This window comes from Physella acuta, unplaced genomic scaffold, assembly GCF_028476545.2.
Source record: "Physella acuta isolate Inbredline_101_S28 unplaced genomic scaffold, ASM2847654v3 ptg001063l, whole genome shotgun sequence".
NCBI classification, from domain to species: Eukaryota; Metazoa; Mollusca; class Gastropoda; family Physidae; genus Physella; species Physella acuta.
In genome coordinates this window covers 173,312-198,243 of record NW_026732580.1, presented here as the reverse complement: position 1 = coordinate 198,243, position 24,932 = coordinate 173,312, and the positions used below count along the sequence as shown (strand labels likewise).

The window sequence follows — 24,932 nt, the reverse complement described above, 5'->3', positions numbered from 1 at the left end:
ACAGTACCAATGCTGCCACTGAAATTATTTGCTTTAAAACACTATCAGTAGGTCGTTAAGGACGATAACCCCCCCCCCACCCTACAATCCCCCCCCCCCCCACCCTACAATCCCCTCCCCCCCCCCGTGAAAGCAAGCCTCCTCTTAGTTACCTCCCCTAAGTTTAAAATCATTTCAAACTAAATTATCTGCCCCTGATAGCCGTCAGTAAACTCGGCTATACAGGGATTGTAAACATTTGGCGTGAACCACAGCTCACCAGATCATGTGGGGGTGGGGGTGGTAGGGGATATGCCTAGAGAGGAAGAGAGGGGGCTGCTAGGCGCGCTTACAGCTTGGTGTTTTCTATGGTCTCCATGAAGAGAATTATATATATATAAGAATATACATAACATGGTTGTAGTTGCCATAATATAGTTTTTTTGTATGCTAGCATTCTGAGATTAGTATTAACTCATTAACAACATTGTTTTTTTTTTACACACAGGTTATGGCCCACCAAAGTTTAAATTTAATTTATTATTCTAGTTCTACCGCCACATATTCTACTTTGCGTAGCCTAGCCTACATATTACTATAGTACATAGTACATAGATCTAGATCTAGTATTAGTACATGGGCAGGGGCTACATTTACAATCAGAAGTCGAAATGGTGAAATAAATGTACTGCGATGAAAAAAAAGCACAATTTGTTGTTTTTCTTTTTTTTTTTTAAACAACTAAGGCCTAATCTAATTTATTATTTCAATTCTAACATGGGCCATAGGACTGTACATAGGCCAGTGGCGGAACTAGAAAAAAAGGGCCACCCCGCAAAAAAAAATTCTGGGCCCCCCTATTTATATATATATATATATATATATATATATATATATATATATATATATATATATATATATATATATATATATATATGTATTATAAATATATATATGTATATATATATATTATATATATATGTATATATATATATATATATATATATATATATATATATATATACATATACATATACAAACACAGAATACAAACATTGGATACTCATTTCTGGCCTAATCGTGTTTTTAAAAAAAATGTTTTGTTTTTCAATTGAAACAAATTACAACTTGTCAGGTTTGTGAGTGGGCGCACTCGTCTGTTTTAACTTTTTGTTTTTAGATTTAGAACTAGTTTATTTCTTGTTTGTTCTAAACAGCTTACCATCTAGACTTTGACGGTCAAAAGAATATAAAACGTGAAAGCTTTGTATGCGTAATGGTTTCTCGTGTTATGTTTATTTTAAAGTTTTTTTGTATTTATATTATTTGTTTTAAATATATTTCCTTTTAGTTCTATGTTATTCTTTAGTATATAATTTTAAAAAATATAATAATTAAGAGTAGTAATTGCTTTTTAATTTGTTTAGAACAAATATATTAAAAGAAGCTTATGAGCACACCTATTTAACTATTTAAAAAAGGGAAATAAGTCATGGAAGTGTTTTGAACGTTTGCTCAGGCATATATTTTTTTACGCAACAGCATAATAATATGTTATCTACAATATAACATCACGACAAAAGTAGATCTGTTTGTTTTTCACAAAAGCTTTTACTGTCAATTCAAAAATGCAAGAAAATAGTGTTTTTTTTAACTATAAAATTTTTATTATGGTCGGCTATGGGCCCCTAAATGACGTGGGCCCCCCCCCCGCATTGCGGGGTCTGGCGGCACTGTAGTTCCGCCCCTGACATAGGCCTACTATACAAATCAGCTGGTATCAGAAATTTCCCCTTTCACCCAACCCTAACAATGAACAACTAACAAATAAAGACTCATCATAAAGTCATATGATCAAAATCACATGACTCGTTACAAAATGGCGTCGCTCGCAAACTACTTGTTTATTATATTCTAAAATTTTTATTGATGACATTTTACACGTTTAGTTTAGGTGGATGATTAAAAATTAGAGTTACGAAAAATAGATCTATCTCTTCATCCAAGTTCGTCGTTATTCAGTCAATTTTAATTTTTATTAATGTTATAATGATCATTGATCATTTTAAAATTAAAATTATGTGAATTCTAAGAAGAACAATCATGAATATTTTGAGGTGGCAGTTCAACTACCGTTATTCAGCAATTCCATTTGGATTTTGTAAGTTGTTTTACAATATTTTACATATGGGATAGATAGATTATTAGGGGGAATTTCTATAGCGGTGTCAGATAATGGAATCTTCTTTAAAAAGGGGTGTTAGGTTACTGGTAGTTATTAGGTTATTAGTAAATTAGTTAACTAGGCCTAAATATAATTTTAATATTAAATATTAGGCCTACTAAATAAATTCTATTAAATAATAAATACACAAATGACTCAAATGACTGGCTAATGTCAATCGCTAACCCTATCCCTAACCCCAACCCTGGTCCTACCATACGCCTAACCTGAATTTCTAACCATAAAATTAGTCGAGATTACAATACTACTATTAGTACTATACTAACAACCCAACACACCTATTTTGTGGAAGAGTGTATTATTGGACTTCGGTATCTAAAATCATCCGATTATTAGATTAGATCTCTGCTACTTTACTTTTTGCATTTATTTACTTATATTTTACTAAATTAATGTCTTATACTAATGTCTTAGCTAATGTCTTATACACGAATAGACTTATAGTTATAGACCTATAAAATATTATTTGGATGATATTTCGAGTCGTCCCTTTGAATCCCGGTCAGAACGTCCCACCGGCTTGGCCTCAACCAACCGGTGGGCTTGTTGCATTGAGTTAATTAAATATAAACTCCAAACAATTATATAAAAATTCACCTCTGTCAAAGCTTTCCACTCTCCATGGTCTCCTGACACTCTTTTCAGTTGTTTCCTATTCACTATTCCCTGCTAACCTTTCAGCTGTTTCCTATTCACTATTCCCTCCTATCCTTTCAGTTGTTTCCTATTCACTATTCCCTGCTATCCTTTCAGCTGTTTCCTATTCACTATTCCCTGCTATCCTTTCAGCCTCCTCCAGCAGTCCCTGCCATGTCTTCCTGGGTCAACCAGCCCCTGCAATTCTTGCTCTAAGGTGGGGGGGGGGGGGAGGGGTTCAGCTCCAGTGATAAAACCTTAAAGCCAATAGGGAAGGCTTATTCTCTCTCCAATAAAGTCTTAATAATTAATCCTCATGAAAATAGGTATATTAAGTTCTTAGGTCTTATACTTATTGATATTGTAGACTAATATTATCAGGCTTAGAATACAGCTCACGTATGATTTGTGTTTGTGTGTGGGTTGAGGATAGGGTTTAAAAGAAGATTTCATTAATTTGGCATTTACGGACAATAAAATGAAACATACATACCCAAATAGTCATTTCTTAAAGAATGGCCCAAGCATCTCTGGAAACAGTTTTCTACTGACCATCTAAATAAAGAAATAATATTGTGCTGGGACAGCTGTATGCTCTCTTAAAATATTATTATTAAAAATGTCAAATTCTCTGATCATGTACAGCTGAATTATTTATTTGGCAATTACATTTTTGTTGTATGTTCAACGTTATTTAATTTACCATGTAAAGGTATATAGTAACCCTATAGTAAATAAGTTAAAGATAGTTTATATAGATTAATGACTCTGATTTTTGTGTAAGGCTTAACGTCCCATTTTAATATGAAGTGCAGTTAGGAATTACTTTAAAATATATATCTCATAAAATATATGTTATTGTATTTTAATACATTTTTTCCCACTGTAGGTAGTTGGATATCATTTATAGCCATTTTCACTGTGACTGTAGCCAATACAAGCTGGAACAACAGCACAACTTCCCCATGGATTCCAGTCCTCAACTGCAGTGGAACTTATTTTAATTCTTGTCATGTCTGTGGTCCAGGCTCATTTGCAAACATAAGTAAATATGCATGAATTTCCAACTATTGTAAAATACAAATAATATTTTAATGATTATTACCTAAGAATGGTTGGCTGATTTACTGTTGTAGAGCTCCTCTTTGTTTCTGCCTTTTAAAGCGGTTACAATTTTTTACCACCAGCTTCCTTAACTGTAAAATCTCTTAAAACAATTGAAGAAAAAAAGGTTCAGAGAACTCAATTTTGCATGAGACTGTTGTTAAAAATTCCATAGTGATTTTTAGTTTAGATACTATAAAGCTTGTTAAGTGTATATTTTTTTTTTTCTATTTCAGGTACACCACAATGTGGGTGCTGCATAAATAATACAAATAAAACTGATTATTCTGCCTCTTGCTTAAATACAACATTTTGCACTAACTGTGATGCTGGGAAATATCAGCCTTACTCTGGCAAAAATCACTGTGATTTTTGTCCTGCTGGAACCTCAACAAAGTAAGTTTCAGTAATGAGATTGGTGGTGTGACAACTTAATGTATTTCAGTAATGAGATTGGTGTTGTCTGACTTTATTTCAGTAATGTGATTGGATCTCAAAACTGTACAGAGTGTGAACCAGGATATTTTTCTAGCCAGAATGGTTCAGCTAATTGCACTGAATGTGGTCTAGGTGAGTTAATTGCTTTATTCACACCTGAAGATAATGGCAATAAAATTGAACTTGTTGACCTTTTGGCTAAAATATCACCCAGTTTAACCCTTAAAAATATTCATCTAGTTTAACCCTTAAAAATATTCATCTAGTTTAACCCTTAGAAATATTCATCTAGTTTAACCCTTAGAAATATTCATCCAGTTCAACCCTTAAAAATATTCATGTAGTTTAACCATTAGAAAATATTTATCCAGTTTAACCCTTAGAAATATTTATCCACTTAAATGATGCTCAGTTTGTCTGGATTACAATTTTTCCTAAGCAGACTGTGGAGAAATACACATATTGAGGTTGTTTATATAGTCACACATTTAAATAAATATTTTTTCAACCTACAGGCCAGCATCAGCCACAAGAAGGCAAATCAGAGTGTCTACCATGTGGACAAGGTTTCTATAGTAATCTAACAGCACAAGTCAACTGCTCTCAATGTACAGCTGGATTTTTTTGCAAGTCAGTTGACATTTTGTTTGTGTCGTGAGTTGGCTTGTAGGAGTATCTAAATGCTGTAATAATTCTGAAACTCCCTTACATGCATATTGAAGTCAGACACTAAAGCCAGTCCTAGTCATTAGAAGCAGCACTTTTACCTTGATACAGTTTACAGAGCACTTCAGATGTTGAAACATTTCATCATTCAAATTTAGGAACATTTCATCATTCATATTTAGAAATATTTCATCATTCAAAGCCAGAAACATTTCATCATTCAAAGCCAGAAACATTTCAACATTCAAATTTAGGAACATTTCAACATTCATATTTAGAAACATTTCAACATTCAAAGCCAGAAACATTTCAACATTCATATTTAGAAACATTTCAACATTCAAATTTAGAAACATTTCAACTGTCAAATGTAAAAACGTTTCACCATTGAAATGTAATATATTTTACTATTCAAAATTTAAAATGACTGTAAATATTAAAAAACTGCAATGTATTTGTATAATGTATATATAGCATCTTATCTTTATTTCTGCTAGCCAAAGCATGTGTACAGATTGCTCTCCCTGCCCAGTAGGACAGTATACCAACACAAATCAAACAGTCAACTGTACCTTTTGTTGGGAAGGTGAGGGGGTCTCTTTTTTAAACACTGGTGTATAGGGAAGTGGATTATACTGACTTTTTAAATGATTTTATTTAAAACACTGGTGTATAGGGAAGTGGATTATATTGTATAAATTATTTTATTTGAAACACAGGTGCATAGGGAAGTTGATTATACTGACTTTTTGAATTATTTTATTTTAAACACAGATTTATAGGGAAGTGGTTCATACTAACTTTTAAAATTATTTTATAAAAAAAAGTACTAATAAACCTCATTTATAAAATTCAAAGTACATGCAGTTATGAAATTATTACCTGTATTGAATAAAATAATTTTTTATTTAAAACTTTTGTTGACAGGCTCCCATCAACCAATACCTGGCCAAACAAGCTGTGAGCCTTGTCCTGCTGGTCAAGAGGCCAGGTAAGTTTTTTCCAATATGGTTTTAAATTTTACTAGACTACCCGTTATCCTTGGATAACTGGGTTTTGGGGGTCATCCATACATAACATCATGTTTGTTTGACGATTTTTATCTTTCCCCTCCACTCCCCATTGTCACACATCTTCACAAAAAGCCAGACCCCACATTTAAAAAGATGTCACACCTCAGACAATATGTTTATCTTCTAAAAACACCCATTTCGTCTAAGCATGTGTCTGACCAGCCTATCCCTTCATATTTTGAGGTCACAGAAAAAGATGAACTCTACTTCACCTGCCCCATGTCCCGTCAAGTCCCAATAGGCAACTTTATCATTCACATCTAAAAAGAAGTCCCACCTCAACTTACATGTTTTAAAAACATCGATTTCTTTCTATATTTTCTGAGCACAAACCTCATTTGAATAATAAATTAATAAATCGTTAAAACTAATGTCAAACTAATAATAATGAATTAGAACCAATTGCATGTGGTGCATTGCTCTGTGCATTTAGTTTTATGATACATAAACTTTTAAATGGGCAACAAGGTCTTCCATGGAAGCCGCCATGTTTGTTGTTAAAAAAAGTAAATAAATCAAGTGACGTCACTAGGCTGGTGAAAGTTTTTAATTTTTGTGTGAAAATAAAGTATTTGTTCTGAACTTTCTAATTAAAGGGGGGTTTCTACAAATGAATATATCAATTAATTAATGATCTTTGTTAAATAAGTTTGTGAATAGCATTTTGGGGAAAAAGAGCTATTATTCTCAACATAAAAATGTATTTTACAGTTCCACACATAGTGCTGATGCTCTCATCTAATGGAGCAGACAGACAAACAAACAAAAATATATAAACTTGTAAACAGCTTGAATTTTAGTAGTGTATAGATAGATAGATAGATAGCATAAACTAATTATGAACCATTAAAATAGTATTAAAAAAAACACTATCATAGGTTAAATTATATCTTATTTTTTGATAGTTATTATACTCAAATCTATATATAATTAAAATTTGAAGATAGGAGTCAGATTTCATTTATAAATTGAATGCATGTAATAAAAAAGATAACACTAGTAACACATACTTGTGATAAAGAAGATTAGACTGATACTTTATCATAGCTGTTATCTTTTTATTGTAGTAACTAACTTTTGTAAAAGAGTTTATATAATGTAAAATATGTTTAAAATATTGCTCCAAATTGTAAAAAACATTTTTTCCCCTCCTAAAATAGTTTTTGATGTAGCATTGAAAGTTTATAGTTTTCCCAACTAAACTAGTTTTTGGTGTTACCCTGAACTAGTATTTGATGTGACCTGAACATATTCCCACTTGAACTCGTTTTTGATGGAAATGTTTTTGATGTGACCCTACAGGTTTAAGGGAGCTGAGAACTGTACTGCGTGTCAAGCTGGAACATTCAAGAATGAGAGCAGCTTTAGTGAGTGTCAGCAGTGTGCTAAAGGTTGGTCACACCCACTTTGTTCTACTCTGTTGTAATTATGGGATATCTGTATCACTGTACACTATCTCTATATATTCAGAGGTCACAGAAACAGATGAACTCATCCTCACTAGTCACCTCAGATTCTGAAAGAAATACGTCCACCTTATGTGTTTCTTATCAACTTTTTCATTTATTTATAATTAATTATGAAAAGTTGAGTGTAAGTGGTAGTAAAAATAGCTGCTAATCTAGAAGTCTTGAGTTCAGTTCATCAGGTCCCTGAGTCTACCCAGCACTTCTGTGTCCGTTGCTTAAGTCTGGGAAGTGAAGTAGTTTGATATCAATATCATCCTGGTCACCCAATCCCTTTTTATTTGTGTGTCAACAAACAACCAGTGAACTCTGGTTGACCAGGTCTGAGAGTGTACATGAAATGAGTAACTGTAAATGATGTATAACTCTGGCTGACCAGTCTGATGTGTACTTGACTAAGCCCCAGTAAATGATGTATAACTCTGGCTGACCAGATTTGACAGTGTACTTGACTAAGCCCCAGTAAATGATGTATAATTCTGGCTTACCAGTCTGATGTGTACTTGACTAAGCTACAGTAAATGATGTTTGTGTTTAGGTTCACACCAAGCTGAGACTGGTCAAGAAACTTGTGACCCATGTCCAGCAGGCTTTGAGGCAAGGTGAGCACCTTTTTATTTTACACACACACACATTTTATTTTATCATGTTTTAAATTAATCAACTTTTATTTACTAGATATTCACATGTTTAAAAAATTATAGAGTTGAAATGAACATTGTTTTATAGCTGGTTATAAAAGTTGAATCATTGTCATGTTATTGTCTACAGGCTAGAGGGTGCCATGAACTGCACACCCTGTTTTCCTGGTACATTTAAAAATGAGAGCAGCTTTGATCTTTGTTTTGAATGTCCAGCTGGTTAGTTACATATTTCCACCTTCTCTTGTTTTGATCTGAAAAATAAATTGTTTCTCTTCACTTTTACTTACAAAACTATAAGACACTAAACAATAGTAAAACAAATATTTCATGTTTTTAATATTTTTATTGCCTGATGTTTTTTCACTAAAATATTGTAAAGACATATTGAAGGAGATTTGTGTAATATTTCAATGTATCTCAGGCACTAACACAAGCTATACAAACAGTACAGCAATATTTCAATGTATCTCAGGCACTAACACAAGCTATACAAACAGTACAGTAATATTTCAATGTATCTCAGGCACTAACACAAGCTATACAAACAGTACAGCAATATTTCAATGTATCTCAGGCACTAACACAAGCTATGCAAACAGTACAGCAATATTTCAATGTATCTCAGGCACTAACACAAGCTATACAAACAGTACAGCAATATTTCAATGTATCTCAGGCACTAACACAAGCTATACAAACAGTACAGTAATATTTCAATGTATCTCAGGCACTAACACAAGCTATACAAACAGTACAGTAATATTTCAATGTATCTCAGGCACTAACACAAGCTATACAAACAGTACAGTAATATTTCAATGTATCTCAGGCACTAACACAAGCTATACAAACAGTACAGTAATATTTCAATGTATCTCAGGCACTAACACAAGCTATACAAACAGTACAGTAATATTTCAATGTATCTCAGGCACTAACACAAGCTATACAAACAGTACAGTAATATTTCAATGTATCTCAGGCACTAACACAAGCTATACAAACAGTACAGCAATATTTCAATGTATCTCAGGCACTAACACAAGCTATACAAACAGTACAGTAATATTTCAATGTATCTCAGGCACTAACACAAGCTATACAAACAGTACAGTAATATTTCAATGTATCTCAGGCACTAACACAAGCTATACAAACAGTACAGTAATATTTCAATGTATCTCAGGCACTAACACAAGCTATACAAACAGTACGGAGTGTTCTCCCTGTGTAGAAGGTTATTTCCAGAATCTGAGTGGCCAGGTGTATTGTTCACCCTGTTTTAAAGGGACATATTGTAGGTGAGACTTTTAAAAAATATCTACAACTGATGTTCATTTTTATTCGTGAGGTAAACAATAGAAATTTTAATTTCAATTCAGAGTTTCTATAGGCCTAAATCAAAAGATTAAATGTCAATTTCTATTATAATATTATAATTTTTTTAAAAGTTGTAAACAATTTTTTTTTTGCATGATTTCTGTTGTAAGAATTTTTTTTCTGAATAATATCTGTTGTAAAAAATCTTATTTTCTGCATTTCTGTTGTTAAAAAAAAAGTTTGCTACATGTAAAATATGTTTTTTTTTTCTATTTTCAGCACTCAAGGCTGCACAAGATGTGAGGCTTGTGGCAAGGGGAGAGAAGCCAGAACTCAAGCGGCTAAAAACTGCACCCTGTGTAGACCAGGTCAGTTCACCTTACACCTTGGCTCCCAGTAGATGGTGGGCTGTCTATTTGTTTTGTTACAGTTAGTTCTTTTAAAAATACTCTAAAAACACCATCCTTTGCTCTTTTTTTGTCTTTTTAAAATTTAAATTGTTCCAATACATTTCAAAATATTTCCTGCATACTTGAATTATTCCTACAACTAGACAATTTAAAAAAAAATGTGTAAGTGACTAGAAGGTATTAATTAAAGTGCTGTGTGTAGTTACCCTTACTTTTCCTTGGTCTTCAGAACAGGGTTTATCTTTAAGTAAAATTAACTTGTTTATATGTAGCCATTATCAAGTACTCAAATGCTCTGAAATTATCCCAACAAACATTAATAAATATTTGAAACCTTTTATCGAAAATGTAGCCTACCAAGTGTTAGTTTTATAGTTTGGTTTATTTTCTATTCTAAAAAATGTGTAACTGATTAAATCATCTTTTAAAATGTGAATGAACATTTGTGATTCATGTGACTGCTTGTGGTCATCCATTCAGGATACTTTAAAGCAGCAGATGATGCAACACTGTGTAGAAAATGTGAGTCTGGATGGTTCACAACAACTGAAGGATCTCCAGCATGTACAGAGTGTCCTGATGGCTATTACTGTCCTGTAAGTCAGGGCCACATCTTACAAGTACAAGATAACTCATTAAATAAACAGCCTAATTACTGGTTAATTACCCTAATGACATAAGCTTTTTTAAATTGATAATGTAGCAAGCAGACAATGACCCATACAAATGCCCTGAAGCCAGCTATTGAATTAGTGACATGTTTTATTGATAATGTAGCAAGAAGACCATCACCCATACAAATGCCCTGAGGCCAGCTATTGCCCAAATGACATAATTTTTTTTTTATTGATAATGTAGCAAGCAGACCATGACCCATACAATTGCCCTGAAGCCAGCTACTGCCCTAATGACATAAGTTTTTTTGTTGATAATGTAGCAAGAAGACCATCACCCATACAAATGCCCTGAGGCCAGCTATTGCCCAAATGACATAATTTTTTTTTTATTGATAATGTAGCAAGCAGACCATGACCCATACAAATGCCCTGAAGCCAGCTACTGCCCCAAAGGGTCAGTGTCCCCTAGGTGGTGCTCAACTCCGTTCTTCAGGAAAAACTCTCAGTCAACTGGATGTGAAATTACAGATGCCTTTATTGGAGTTGTCAGTGGCGCTAGTATAGGTGAGTACATCTCACAGTTTTAATCTTAATGTTTGTTACTAAATCCTTGAATCTAATTTTTCCATTTTCTCAAATGTGCCCCTGCAGGACTGAGTCCTTTAACACCTGTGGTTACATTTCTCATTCACTCTTTTTGGAGCTGATTTCAATGATGAAACTATTAGAAATGGGATCAATGTTATGTATATTATGAAAGATGTACTATTGACTACAAAACATGATACGATGAAATTTTAAATTTACTAACTGTATATTAGTTTGGCCCTTTGAAAAGACAACTTAAATACTTTTAAGTTAAGATAAAAATATTTTCATCATTTCAAAAAATACTTATGTTACACATGTATGCACAGTCATAACTAGTTGAAAATAATAATTTCCTAAATCAATGGCCTACAGCCCCTCATAGCTTTGTCTTGAGCTCAGAATAAGTTAAAGTACTTTATGTAGGGTCACATATTTGTTTTTTGCATTTTAAATTCATACTAGCAGTAGATATTAAATAATGTAAAGGACATTAAGAAATAGTAAAAAACAAACACAATTGTTTTTTTCTTTAGTGTTTTGCCTGCTGTTGGCTTTTGGAATTTACAAGAGCAGGAGGTGCTACAGGAAGAGAAGTGTAACCATTAGACTGGAGAACAATGAGCATCAGCCTCTGGCAGCCAGTGATGAGAGTTCCCCACCTGTTTACACTGGCTTATGAGAAGTGACATGAACTTTCACCTTTACTGGTGAGTGCTGACTCAAGGAAGGTTGACTTTTGTACTGGTATGTCGTAGTACAAGTAAGGTGTACTTTTGTACTAGATGTAGTAAGTGGTAATATGTGAACTTTATACTGGTAAGTGTTGATACAAGGAAGTTTTACCTTTGGCATTGCTGGAAGATATGACCATTGGTACTATTGGGATACTCATTTTTCTAAACTTGTGTTTTCACTGTTGCTTTCCTAATGAATTTTTGACAAATATTTATAGAATTAAGATAATTTGGAAATATGTTCTTTGTCATCGTCCTCCTATTAAAAAATGTTTCTACAAATTTCAGATGCCCACGTCTCATTTCCCACTTGCTCCTTATAAAAAGCTTTAACTTTCATCTGTAGTTTCAACCCATTAAAAGTGCTCTTAGAGAACACAGTTCACTCCCTTGACTGCGTGTGTTTCATGAGTTGCTGCATCATTCCATTGTTTACAAAAGATCTGTAGCTTAGGACATTATCTTTTCAAATGTCACAATTGATGCTAATTACAGAGTAAAATTAGTTGTTGCCATATTCACCCTTTTTATTATTGACACATTTTTTGTAAATATTTTGAGTTCAAATTACAATGCAATAAGTTTTGATATTAAATTGCCATTGTGTAACAATGTTCTCCATTGCCATCATTTACTTCAGTTATTTAATAAGTTGATTGGTTCTGGTGCAATGGGTGACAATTCTGTGTTTGGTATGTAACTAGAATAAATTATATATTTTCCTTTTTTAATAATGAAAATGTAGGCCTACAAGGCCTATGGAAATTAAAAAAAATATTTAAATACATTTTAGTCTTATATTTCATTAAATATTTTTGCTGCTTTACTTTAAAAGTTGATTTAACTACTTGTCTTTCACATATATATGATTCTAGGTATCTATTAAACCTTTTTGTAGTTTTCTGTTATTAATTTGGTTAGTGATTTCTTTAATTTCATTGACATTGTCTGAAAGTTGCAAATCCTATTTTATCAGGCTTTTAAAAAAATGTTGAATAACTTGTATGATTGAAAAAATCTCCTAAAATGTGCCATGTTTACTATGAAACCTTGGAGCTAGTGATATTATGTTACAAATATTTGCCAGTTGAGAGAAAACATGTTTGAATATATTGAAGAGTTCAAAATGAGTAGTGTTACTGTTAATAGGGTAAAAATGAGACAAAGTTTTAACATCAATCTGTAGCTTTATTTTTGTCATTCAAATTTGAAAATGATTAAAATTTAAACTTATCATCTTGACTTGTTTTGCAATTATTTTACATTTTAAAGATTTTTCGGACAATCATGCAATTCTCATGTATAAGAGAAATTTGCACACATACAAAAGGCTACATATTTCTAAGATCCTGTGAAACATGAGAAAGTTAATTAAATCTATCCTATATATTAAAAGAGCCAATGTGATTAATTTTCATGTTTTATTTTCATAACAAATTCTAACTTTTCTAACAATGACCAACTTTAGCTTGTTAGTATTTTCTTTACTAAGGCAATTCCAAGTTGTTTAGTACAAATAATTTATCTAAAATATTTAAAAGGTCGTTGCCAAAAATGCATTAAAATTGAATTAAACAGAAAAATTGTCCCTTCCCCCTCCCAGATTTAGTTAGGGTACAGTAATTAAAATAAAAAAAGGTTATCATTTGAAACCTTATATAATTAATAGTTCAATTACCAATTGAATTATCATTCAATAACCAAACATAAAAAATCCAAACTAAAGGCAAAAAAATACATAGCTGGATTTTTGTTACAAAGAAAAGATCAGGTTAGATCACTTCCAGGAATGGTAACCACTTTGTGGTCGATTGTACAAAAACAAAATTCCTGACAAATGTAAACTAACATTGGCTAGCAGCTACTAGCTTTACAAATCAAGATTAGTAACAAGTGGATGACAATAAATAAGCAACTAATATAATAAATACATTTAAACATATGTAGATGCTGTACAGAGAGGGGACACAACTAACAGTATTGTAGACAACGCCCCTTTTTCAAACAAATTGTTTTTATATGAGCAAAAAATATATTTTTTAAAATTTTGCACACAATATCTGCCCATGCTTCTTTGCAAATGACATTTTAAACTGATTTTACAAAAATTATGCCGAAATAAAAATATAACCCATTTCCAACTGAAACAAGGCACAATAATTAACATGAGTTTTGTAACTTTGTGTCAATCTAAAAGTATGGCAGCCTGCTCTGGGTACTGGAATACTTGTGGTGAAATCTTAATGACCTTAACTGATGTCCTTTATCAGATGAACAAAATGCCTGAGAGATCATAGCTCATGACCAGACAGAAATAAAACACAACCAACTTCAGAATCAAATTTCTTCTTGGAGTGCATAGGAAGAAAAATTAGAATTAAAAAAATAGTCCAAGTAAAGAAAATCTTAAAAGTTGCACAACAAAAAAATCTTATTGCTTGAGAAATGTGACCATAGTCAACTAGCACTTCTCTCAACCAGACTCAAGTCATTTACACCAGATTCATACCATTTCTAAGTGCACATCATCATCTGTAAAATTGACAAACAAGCACGAGTAAAATACTATGCTGGTTTGGAACACACAAATTTAGTCAAAGTTCTTAATCAACACCCCTCCCCCCCCATGACTTAAGATCAGAAGTTCCAAATGTGATAAATCCATTGCAACTTAATTAAAGAGCTAGTAAAATTTAAAAATCCAGTTATTAAAAAATAAAAAAGATGTCAAATTCAGATTAGTTAACAGTACTTAATATCTGAGATTTGTGCAGTATTTTAAGTACACTTTTTCTATTATGTAAAACAAAATGTTTTGTTCTTGTTGAATAAATCAAATGATAAAGGCTGCCCCTTTTTAATTGCATGCTACAACATAAATAAAATAAAGTAACAGATGATCTCTAGAACAATTCTCTAACATGGGCTATGACTGGGATGATGCTCCTCCCCTAATCTGACTAGCTTCCCCCATCAAGGTGTGCAACATCTGGGTCAACTGGTCATTGCCTAAGTCACTCACTAGGTTCTCATTGTTGCTCTCAGGTTCTGTAACAAACACAAACCAAATGTAATTAGACAGTCTAAAGCTAGATCAGGAGTCAATTAGAACTTAAACCAAATGTAACTAGACAGTCTAAAGCTAGATCAGGAGTCAATTAGAACTTAAACCAAATGTAACTAGACAGTCTAAAGCTAGATCAGGAGTCAATTAGAACTTAAACCAAATGTAACTAGACAGTCTAAAGCTAGATCAGGAGTCAATTAGAACTTAAACCAAATGTAACTAGACAGTCTAAAGCTAGATCAGGAGTCAATTAGAACTTAAACCAAATGTAACTAGACAGTCTAAAGCTAGATCAGGAGTCAATTAGAACTTAAACCAAATGTAATTAGACAGTGTAAAGCTAGATCAAGAGTAAATTAGAACTTAAACCAAATGTAACTAGACAGTCTAAAGCTAGATCAAGAGTAAATTAGAACTTAAACCAAATGTAACCAGACAGTCTAAAGCTAGATCAGGAGTCAATTAGAACTTAAACCAAATGTAACTAGACAGCCTAAAGCTAGATCAGGAGTCAATTAGAACTTAAACCAAATGTAACGACAGTTGAAGACAAAGAGTAAAATTAGAACCTAGGTTAAGTACATACAATTTTACCTATAAGGGGTGTTTCTTCATACAAGGAACTTTTTCTAACAAACAGAGGTATTTTACGCCTGGTTGGAACTTTGAGGTCCATCTGTTCATCACATGCATGTTTCCACAGTGCTGTCAGACAGAGGAGAACAAACACTTGTCAAAAGAAAATTTACTGGCTTTAAATAGTTAACAAACATATTTTAAAACAAAAAATGGGAATACATTTCTTGAAATCTAATGAAATTTTGAAATGTGTATCACAGAAAACTATGCTGATACCTTGATCTAATAAATGCTGTTGAAATCCTTCCCACCACTTGTTCAACTCATCTTTGGTGTCTGCTGCAAGTGTGTGACAGAAGATTCCATTGATGTTGACTGTCTTGATAAGGAATGAGTGAGGTTTTTTGCTGGTACTAGGATCTGCATCACTGATTTGGGTGCTCTGTGGAAAACATGTTGGGTCAAAATAAAACAAGCCACTATATCTGGCAAGGCTGAAATGGCTGGGTGCATACAATAAAACAAGCCACTATATCTGGCAAGGTTGTAATGGCTGGGTGCATAAAATAAAACAAGCCCCTATATCTGGCAAGCCTGAAATGGCTGGGTGCATAAAATAAAACAAGCCACTATATATGGCAAGGTTGAAATGGCTGGGTGCATACAAGAAAACAAGCCACTATATATGGCAAGGTTGAAATGGCTGGGTGCATACAATAAAACAAGCCACTATATATGGCAAGGTTGAAATGGCTGGGTCCATACAATAAAATGTCATTATTGTGAACATGTCTGGCTAGGCTGAAATGGCTGGGTCCATACAATAAAATGTCATTATTGTGAACATATCTGGCTAGGCTATGTTACCATAAATCTTTATCCACTGCCTGGTTTACAAACTGTCCATTCTTACCTTAGTAACAGGAATAGTGAGTAAAGGCTGTATGACTTCAACATCATCAGGACTAGACCAACATGCCAACTGGAGGTTTTTGAGAGAACACCAGTATCTTTTCCATTTAGATAAGTCATCATCTTCCTTTTATTTAGACAAAATAAAATAATAAATTAATAAATGTTATTTACCTTTATCAAATGTGCTGCTATTAATACATTAAAATGGATTTTATGCTCAGATAAAAAAAACAATGTATGATAAAACATGTATGATAAGAAAGCAGTATGTTTTTAAAAATAAGATACATTTTTCTTTCTTTCAATTCCATAGTAAAAGTATTGTTGCTTAAATTTGTTAGAGATTTCATGAACTAACAATATTTGTTATTGTAGATGTTTTTTATTTTCGACTTTTTAGTATAAATGAATAGTAAAAAAAATATTGTTATCAACCCTTTTGTTATAGAAAATAGTAATAATTAAATTATTCTTATAGGAATAACGTAAAGAAGAATAAATTTAAAGGATGTATTCTTTGATGCCATTGGAAAGTTTGAAAGGAATAGCTCCATTAGAAATGTACCAAAATTGAGTTTTGGCCACAATCCCACACACATAACATACAGGACATTGTGACTTAAGAGAAAGCTCATATAAATGATGATAAATAAACTGCTTGACTATGAATACTGACCTCAAAAAATCTATTTTAAACACTTAAAGAGTATTTACTAATCAAGTTTAGATATATACAATCTGCATTGGTAACAAGAGATGGCAAGTGCAAGTATTGTTATATTTTTACCCAAGCAAACCACTGTGTGATAGATAAAAGAAGCAGATGTCAATGACAGATGGGTACCAACCTGTAGGTTAAGATATCCTGTGACTGTGGGGTGGGTGAGGCAGTGGGGTAGTGCTGCTAACCTACAACAGTAGTGACCAAACAGAGGAAGTTCATGGACTTGACCATCTGGGGAAAAAACATTAGGACAACATCAGGACTGAGTGGAGAGAAAACATTAGGACAACATCAAGACTGAGTGGAGAGAAAACATTAGGACAACATCAAGACTGAGTGGAGAGAAAACATTAGGACAACATCAGGACTGAGTGAAGAGAAAACATTAGGACAACATCAGGACTGAGTGGAGAGAAAACATTAGGACAACATCAGGACTGAGTGGAGAGAAAACATTAGGACAACATCAGGACTGAGTGGAGAGAAAACATTAGGACAACATCAGGACTGAGTGGAGAGAAAACATTAGGACAACATCAAGACTGAGTGGAGAGAAAACATTAGGACAACATCAAGACTGAGTGGAGAGAAAACATTAGGACAACATCAGGACTGAGTGAAGAGAAAACATTAGGACAACATCAGGACTGAGTGGAGAAAAAACATTAGGACAACATCAGGACTGAGTGGAGAGAAAACATTAGGACAACATCAGGACTGAGTGGAGAGAAAACATTAGGACAACATCAGGACTGAGTGGAGAGAAAAGATTAGGACAACATCAAGACTGAGTGGAGAGAAAACATTAGGACAACATCAGGACTGAGTGGAGAGAAAAGATTAGAACATTAGGACTGAGTGGAGTGAAAACACTCAACGATGATACAACTAAACACTGGTCTAAATAAAGACAACTCAAGATCATGATCAGCATACTGGTAGCTAACTAAAGAAGATGATGAGTAGTGGGGTACACGCTAACCTGTGTTAGTTTCCAACTGCAGATCAAAAGTCCTCACTGACTTATCCACATCTGACAGTTGCAGGGATCCTTTGGCAACAAGTTCAAACTTTGGTCCTCTGAGATTACACACACATTTATATTTATATTTAAAAAAAAAAACAACAACAAGAAACCAAAGCTATTTTGTAGGTTTAAAATTTGTACTGTAAAAAGTAGCAAAGAAGACAATAAGCCTATTTGTAGGCAATACTTACAGCACCATATTTCCTATCACATCAGCATCATTCTGTGGACAAAAATATTGTAACATAAATAAACAGTGGGATGTTGACAGCAATGGGAAGGAGGGAATTAAAACTAAGTAAAAATCTAAGTAAATGTCACTAAGACAAAGGTATATAAAACACATGACTCACTAGACCAGACAAAGGTATAAAACACAGGACTCACTAGACCAGACAAGCGTTTGCCCACGCTGCGTCCAACTGAGCCAGAGAGATCATTAATTTTTTTCCTCAGCTTTTTTGGGGTGTTGGCAACAGATAGTTCTTCATGTAACTTATGGCAGTACACCTCAAACTTCATCTCAAAGTCATGTGGTACATCATCACTGCAAGGACACAAACCTTAACATGTGACACATACATTGATCTTTCCCAAACCTTAAAACACAGATTTATAATTTGAAAAAAAAAAAACAAACAAAAAAACCCCAATATTCTTTACTATTTGATAGAACAATTAATAGAAGTAGTGTATAGGTAATTTAGAAAACTAAGTACAATGTTGAATTGTACTTTTTCAGCCTCTACAGAAGAAAGACTTACAATAGAACAACATCCTCAAAAGTGATGTCAGTCATGCTTCTGTCCACATCACTGATCATGGTTGTGTCATAGATTTCTGTCCCAACCTTCAGCATACAAAACACAGCATAGCGGCGATAATCTGGTACACAAAAAAATATTTCAACTGATTCATTTTGTAAATATAATGATTAATACTTCTTATTGCTTGATATCAAAAGATTTGTGTCAATGTTTTAATAATATAAACTAAAAACTGTTGGATAACAAATTAAATGATAGAATCCTAAAATGCTGAATTAAGTTCTAATCTTGCCCCTAAACTAACCAAATACTGTAAAAATTTGAAAAATACTACTCCAAATTAGTGACCCATGAGAGTATTTACACTTGTGCTAGATCTCCTAACAGATGCAGTAGAAACTTGTATATTGAAATGACTATAAATACAAATATGCAGCAGTAAAAAAACAACAGCTTACCTCCTTTGTTCTTGAAGTGGTCTGCATCTCTCCACATTAATGGAATTCTGATATCTATGGAAAAACAATTAAAATTAGATGATTGGCAATGAGAAAAACTTTGTTTAGAAAGACTATCTGTACATTAAGAGACAGTCTTATAACAATGGTACAAGTATCTGAAACACTACAGTGAGACAAATATAAACATTGAACAAGTACCTGAAACACTACAGTGAGACAAATATAAACATTGAACAAGTACCTGAAACACTACAGTGAGACAAATGTAAACATTATACAAGTACCTGAAACACTACAGTGAGACAAATAAAAACATTGAACAAGTACCTGAAACACTACAGTGAGACAAATAAAAACATTGAACAAGTACCTGAAACACTACAGTGAGACAAATAAAAACATTGAACAAGTACCTGAAACACTACAGTGAGACAAATATAAACATTATACAAGTACCTGAAACACTACAGTGAGACAAATGTAAAAAGTAAACAAGTACCTGAAACACTACAGTGAGACAAATAAAAACATTGAACAAGTACCTGAAACACTACAGTGAGACAAATATAAAAAGTAAACAAGTACCTGAAACACTACAGTAAGACAAATATAAACATTGAACAAGTACCCGAAACACTACAGTGAGACAAATGTAAAAAGTAAACAAGTACCTGAAACACAACAGTGAGACAAATGTAAAAAGTAAACAAGTACCTGAAACACAACAGTGAGACAAATAAAAACATTGAACAAGTACCTGAAACACTACAGTGAGACAAATATAAAAAGTAAACAAGTACCTGAAACACTACAGTGAGACAAATATAAACACTGAACAAGTACCTGAAACACTACAGTGAGACAAATGTAAAAAGTAAACAAGTACCTGAAACACAACAGCGAGACAAATGTAAAAAGTAAACAAGTACCTGAAACACTAACTTGAGCACCACAGGGTAGCTGGTTGCCTTCTATAGAGCTAAAACAACAAATGTATAAATGTTATTTAATGATAACTGTCACATCATTACTTTATTGCTACTTTTATAAGGCTATTAAACAATCAATACTTTAGTCATGTCATTAATTAATCACCACGTTTGTTGTGGTCTTATAAAATACTATTTCCCTAATGTAGTTAGCTGAGTATTACTAGTATAATGAGAGTAGACATAAAGTCAACCTTTAAACTCTCAGATTGATGCTACTTGACATGAAGTGTAAGAAATGAAAGTAACACTGAAGCTACCTTTGCTTGCCCAGAACCTCAGCAGTTTTCCTCCTCTGCAGTTCTGTCATGTAAGCGATGATGCGAGTATTTGAACACAGCAAGTTTTTGGCAGCCTCCAGAACCTGGGCTGGGTGTTTGCTGGCCACCAGCAGCCTGGCTGTCCCCTCACGCATCTTGATCTCATGGTCAATCTTCTGCTGGAGGTCATGGTCCTGGAATTCAAACGTTCAACCATCAACCAACAGCAAGGTAAAACACAACCAATAGACAGTGAGTAGGTCATCATGTAACATGGATTGGAACTGTTAGACCATCAACCAACAGCAAGGTAAAACACAACCAATAGACAGTGAGTGAACTGTTGGACCATCAACCAACAGCAAGGTAAAACACAACCAATAGACAGTGAGTAGATCATCATGTAACATGGATTGGAACTGTTGGACCATCAACCAACAGCAAGGTAAAACACAACCAATAGACAGTGAGAAGATCATCATGAAACATGGATTGGAACTGTTGGACCATCAACCAATAGCAAGGTCAAACACAACCAATAGACAGTGGGTGAACTGTAGGACCATCAACCAACATCAAGGTAAAACACAACCAATAGACAGTGGGTGAACTGTAGGACCATCAACCAACATCAAGGTAAAACACAACCAATAGACAGTGAGTAGACCATCATGAAACATGGATTGGAACTGTTGGACCGGGACTACTGCCCAAAAGAGTAAATCATTGAGACAACAGAAGCCAGAAAAAAATAATTTAAAAACATGGCAAGTTTCTGATAATACAATGTGGAGAGAGAAAAAAGACACTGAAACAAACCTCATTTAAAGTAAAAAAAAATGATGGTGTTACATGAAAACAAATATTCTCGATGACTCTCAATTCACAGAATTCTAATAGAAAATAAAAGCAAATAACATACACCAAAATATTTTTTTATGATAACTGTAGACTTGAGATGTACAAAAAAATGTATCCTACATGACTCAGTCACTTTACTGTTAAATACTAGGCCATAGATTTTACAGCATCTTTTTTTTAAGCTCTTACAGTAAAAAGGTTTCCTGAGCTAGATAAGGAAAACAAAACAATATCAGCCTGTCATAGGACCAGCTATGTAGTTTTATTTTAGCTCTACACATCATCAGACCAGCAAAACATGGGACAATCTAATACAAACATTAACTGGGGAGGAAGCATAAGGCTAGAGTCTTTAGCAAAACTAGTGTCTTACAAAGAACCATAGTCTAGAAATGGCCCAACGTAGAAAATGTCACAGTATGTGTCAGGCTTGGGGCCAAGAGGTATTGGATACATCATGCCATACATCATGTTTGAGTGAGTGCATTTAATCCTGCACAATCCATGTACAGAAAAACTAAAAGTCTAGTGGGTTAAACTTAAAAATCTTTGTTCCTATAGCTGTAACAACATTTCCTTTAGTGCCACACAAGCACACCCTTGATCTAAGTAGTATAAAGTTTGTTTAGACAACAATGGAGGACGTGATGGGCTGAGAAAACAAGCAGCAGCTGTTTGACAGGGAGCCAGGTTCACCACATTCCTGGCATGTATTGACACAGGAGAATAACTGCATAGATCATTACACATCTAGACTAGAATAAATACATAGACCAGAACACACATTTAGTAACATAAGTAAATACATATTTCTACTAGAATATATGGGTATACCTTGAGTAGAATTGCTATATTTAACTCTATCACACATAAAGTAGAGTAACTCAATACATGTCTAGCATGTATAGACTAATACAAACTTGTAACAACACAGTAAATATATCTAGCAGGTAGAAACTATGATAAGTAACATGCTGAGCTTTGAACACAGTTATCCTATCTTTTGTGACAGTGGTAATACTTTTGTATACAATTCACCCAACTAAACCTGATCTACCTTGCATGTGTAATAGGGAGGGTAGAGTCGAGAAGATCACACCAAGCTAAGAATACAAGAAAAATAAAGCAAGTCAAACGACTCCATATTGACAGACACATCCCAGCCTAGCTAAGAGCTACTGGTGTTTACCGTGAGCTGCACGCACGGAACTGTAAGTAAAGGCGCAGAAGGTGAGTAAATAAATCTTACCGATATGAGGTGTATGGGCGAGATTCCAGGCGGCAGCTCGCTCGGTAAACTGACGTAACGTCTGCGTCTGGTCACACCCGGCCTTTGGTCACTCATCCTGTCTAACGGTCAGACTATCATGTACTCACTGCACGGGCTAAACCAGCAGGCAGCAGACGGTGTGGGAAGGAGGACAAGTGCCGGGCGAGGGCCTTGAAACTCGGCTAATGAGAAACTTGAACAAGTGACGTCTGCCGGGGGAGGGTGAGTACCGCTTGACGGTAAGAAAAAAAAAACAACGCGAAGGTTTACGGCAGAGTTCAGTCCCCGGTGTTGCTAAGTCACAACATCACAGACAGACGGCGCCAAAAACTGGCGTGACGTCAACTGGACATACTTGTAACACCTGTTAGCGCCACGTACACACAATGGTGTACATGATATCTGCTAATGTACAACCTACAGAATGTACACAGTTATCCCACGGGCAGGCTGATTAGAAGATAAAAAGATAATCTATCAATGAGAATGAAGAATAAAAGAATCGACTTGTTTACATGGCCGCCCCCATGGCCATCTAGCCACGCCTCCAATACTTGACTGCGGCGCTACTGTACACGGTAGAAATAGATGGTCATCTCTCGTCTCGTCAATACAATATAAACGTTGGTTCTCTCTATTTCAATCAATAGATGGTCATCTCTCGTCTCGTCAATACAATATAAACGTTGGTTCTCTCTATTTCAATCAAATAAAATGCTGGTCAACCGAAAACTGTCTTTTAGTAGACACATGTGTCTAAAATCTTAGATGATGGTTATATGCAGTTTGGTTTTATAAAAAAAAAATGAAAGGTCATTAAAATTAAAACCATGGCCAGTGAACAAAAAAAAAAGATGGTCAATCCCACAGAAGAAATCGGTGTAGGCTATTTGAAAATGGTCAAACACCAATAATTTAACTCATCGATTGTCAACACAATTAAAAAAAACCACAAGCCAACGCTAGCCAATCCAACACAAGAACCGAATGGTCCACTGAAATCTAGCCGTCCTGTCAGAAAGCGAGCACCCACAAGTTGAGTAAGAAAGTCATGCAGTGAATCGTGGTCTGGTCTAGTCTTACGGAGTAGCCAAAAGGGCCAGCATAGATGACACACAGTAGAGTGCAACAATCAGACACATGGAAGAAACGGCCCACATGCAAGGGAGAGTATAAGAATGTACAAGGCCCTTTCACATTAGCACGGACGATCATACAGCTTGACTTGTCGCCCTTGGCAGTATTCATTCAATCAAAAGCTCGTTACAGGGACGGGCCTGTTTTCTCGTTAATTAGTCGCCAGCTTCAGTCGCACACGTAGGGAGGGACGACGTAACACAACAGAATAGCGGAGGTGTGGATACCAGAACATGGGACATAGAATATGTGAAGCGTACATAATGTATATGGCAAAATAGGGGGTGGGGGTGGGAAGAAGGAACATTTAAGTAAAAAGCCCCCAAAATGTTATTGGCGGTGGGGGAAAGAGCTGTGAAACATAGAAGAAGTGAATTTAGAGGGGATTGTGTAAGCGTTGAAATGTCTAAGTAACAACTGGAGGAGTGCTGACCAGTGTAATGGAAAAGATGGTCCAGTGTAAAAAAAAGGAGGGGAGGGAGAGAGAATCAACATTAAAACAGTGGTGCTGACCAGTGTAATGGAAAAGATGGTACAGTGTAAAAAAAAAGGAGGGGAAGGAGAGAGAATCAACATTAAAACAGTGGTGCTGACCAGTGTAATGGAAAAGATGGTACAGTGTAAAAAAAAAGGAGGGGAGGGAGAGAGAATCAACATTAAAACAGTGGTGCTGACCAGTGTAATGGAAAAGATGGTACAGTGTAAAAAAAAAGGAGGGGAGGGAGAGAGAATCAACATTAAAACAGTGGTGCTGACCAGTGTAATGGAAAAGATGGTACAGTGTAAAAAAAAAGGAGGGGAGGGAGAGAGAATCAACATTAAAACAGTGGTGCTGACCAGTGTAATGGAAAAGATGGTACAGTGTAAAAAAAAAGGAGGGGAGGGAGAGAGAATCAACATTAAAACAGTGGTGCTGACCAGTGTAATGGAAAAGATGGTCCAGTGTAAAAAA

The 24,932-nt window shown here is 34.4% G+C and overlaps 2 protein-coding genes across 8 annotated transcripts in view; one reads left to right on the top strand and one right to left on the bottom strand.

Moving 5' to 3' along the window:
• The first annotated feature begins 1,826 nt into the window (after positions 1 to 1,826).
• On the top strand, positions 1,827 to 13,158 carry LOC131955315 (sushi, von Willebrand factor type A, EGF and pentraxin domain-containing protein 1). The gene is made up of 15 exons (XM_059319404.1): positions 1,827 to 2,140; positions 3,750 to 3,905; positions 4,201 to 4,360; positions 4,443 to 4,534; positions 4,918 to 5,032; positions 5,566 to 5,654; positions 5,996 to 6,059; positions 7,444 to 7,532; positions 8,146 to 8,209; positions 8,379 to 8,467; positions 9,438 to 9,552; positions 9,851 to 9,939; positions 10,462 to 10,577; positions 11,000 to 11,162; positions 11,723 to 13,158. The coding sequence occupies exons 1-15, from the start codon at positions 2,083 to 2,085 to the stop codon at positions 11,866 to 11,868; spliced, it is 1,605 nt and encodes a 534-aa protein (XP_059175387.1). The 5' UTR covers positions 1,827 to 2,082; the 3' UTR covers positions 11,869 to 13,158.
• Positions 13,159 to 13,330: 172 nt separating this feature from the next.
• The window catches only part of LOC131955314 (rhotekin-2), a 38,659-nt gene continuing 27,057 nt past the window's right edge, over positions 13,331 to 24,932 (bottom strand). For 6 of the 7 annotated variants that reach the window (XM_059319396.1, XM_059319400.1, XM_059319399.1 and 3 more), the window contains 12 exons: positions 20,713 to 20,906; positions 20,393 to 20,442; positions 19,461 to 19,514; positions 19,000 to 19,120; positions 18,623 to 18,782; positions 18,427 to 18,458; positions 18,191 to 18,288; positions 17,333 to 17,439; positions 16,483 to 16,608; positions 15,846 to 16,011; positions 15,585 to 15,695; positions 13,331 to 14,971 (listed from right to left, as the gene is read on the bottom strand). In XM_059319396.1, coding sequence (XP_059175379.1) covers positions 14,850 to 14,971; positions 15,585 to 15,695; positions 15,846 to 16,011; positions 16,483 to 16,608; positions 17,333 to 17,439; positions 18,191 to 18,288; positions 18,427 to 18,458; positions 18,623 to 18,782; positions 19,000 to 19,120; positions 19,461 to 19,514; positions 20,393 to 20,442; positions 20,713 to 20,906 — 1,341 coding nt within the window. In that variant the 3' untranslated portion in view covers positions 13,331 to 14,849. Of the gene's footprint in view, positions 14,972 to 15,584; positions 15,696 to 15,845; positions 16,012 to 16,482; positions 16,609 to 17,332; positions 17,440 to 18,190; positions 18,289 to 18,426; positions 18,459 to 18,622; positions 18,783 to 18,999; positions 19,121 to 19,460; positions 19,515 to 20,392; positions 20,443 to 20,712; positions 20,907 to 22,822; positions 23,202 to 24,932 lie in introns of those variants that run through there. The other variant, XM_059319398.1, reaches the window with a different exon arrangement.

Bases quoted from the DNA above. Each gene is read 5' to 3' on its own strand.
- LOC131955315 (XM_059319404.1), top strand. From the start codon at position 2,083: ATGAATATTTTGAGGTGGCAGTTCAACTACCGTTATTCAGCAATTCCA. The intron at 4,361-4,442 runs GTAAGTTTCAGT...ACTTTATTTCAG, and splicing joins CCTGCTGGAACCTCAACAAA to TAATGTGATTGGATCTCAAA. The intron at 8,468-9,437 runs GTTAGTTACATA...AATGTATCTCAG, and splicing joins TTGTTTTGAATGTCCAGCTG to GCACTAACACAAGCTATACA.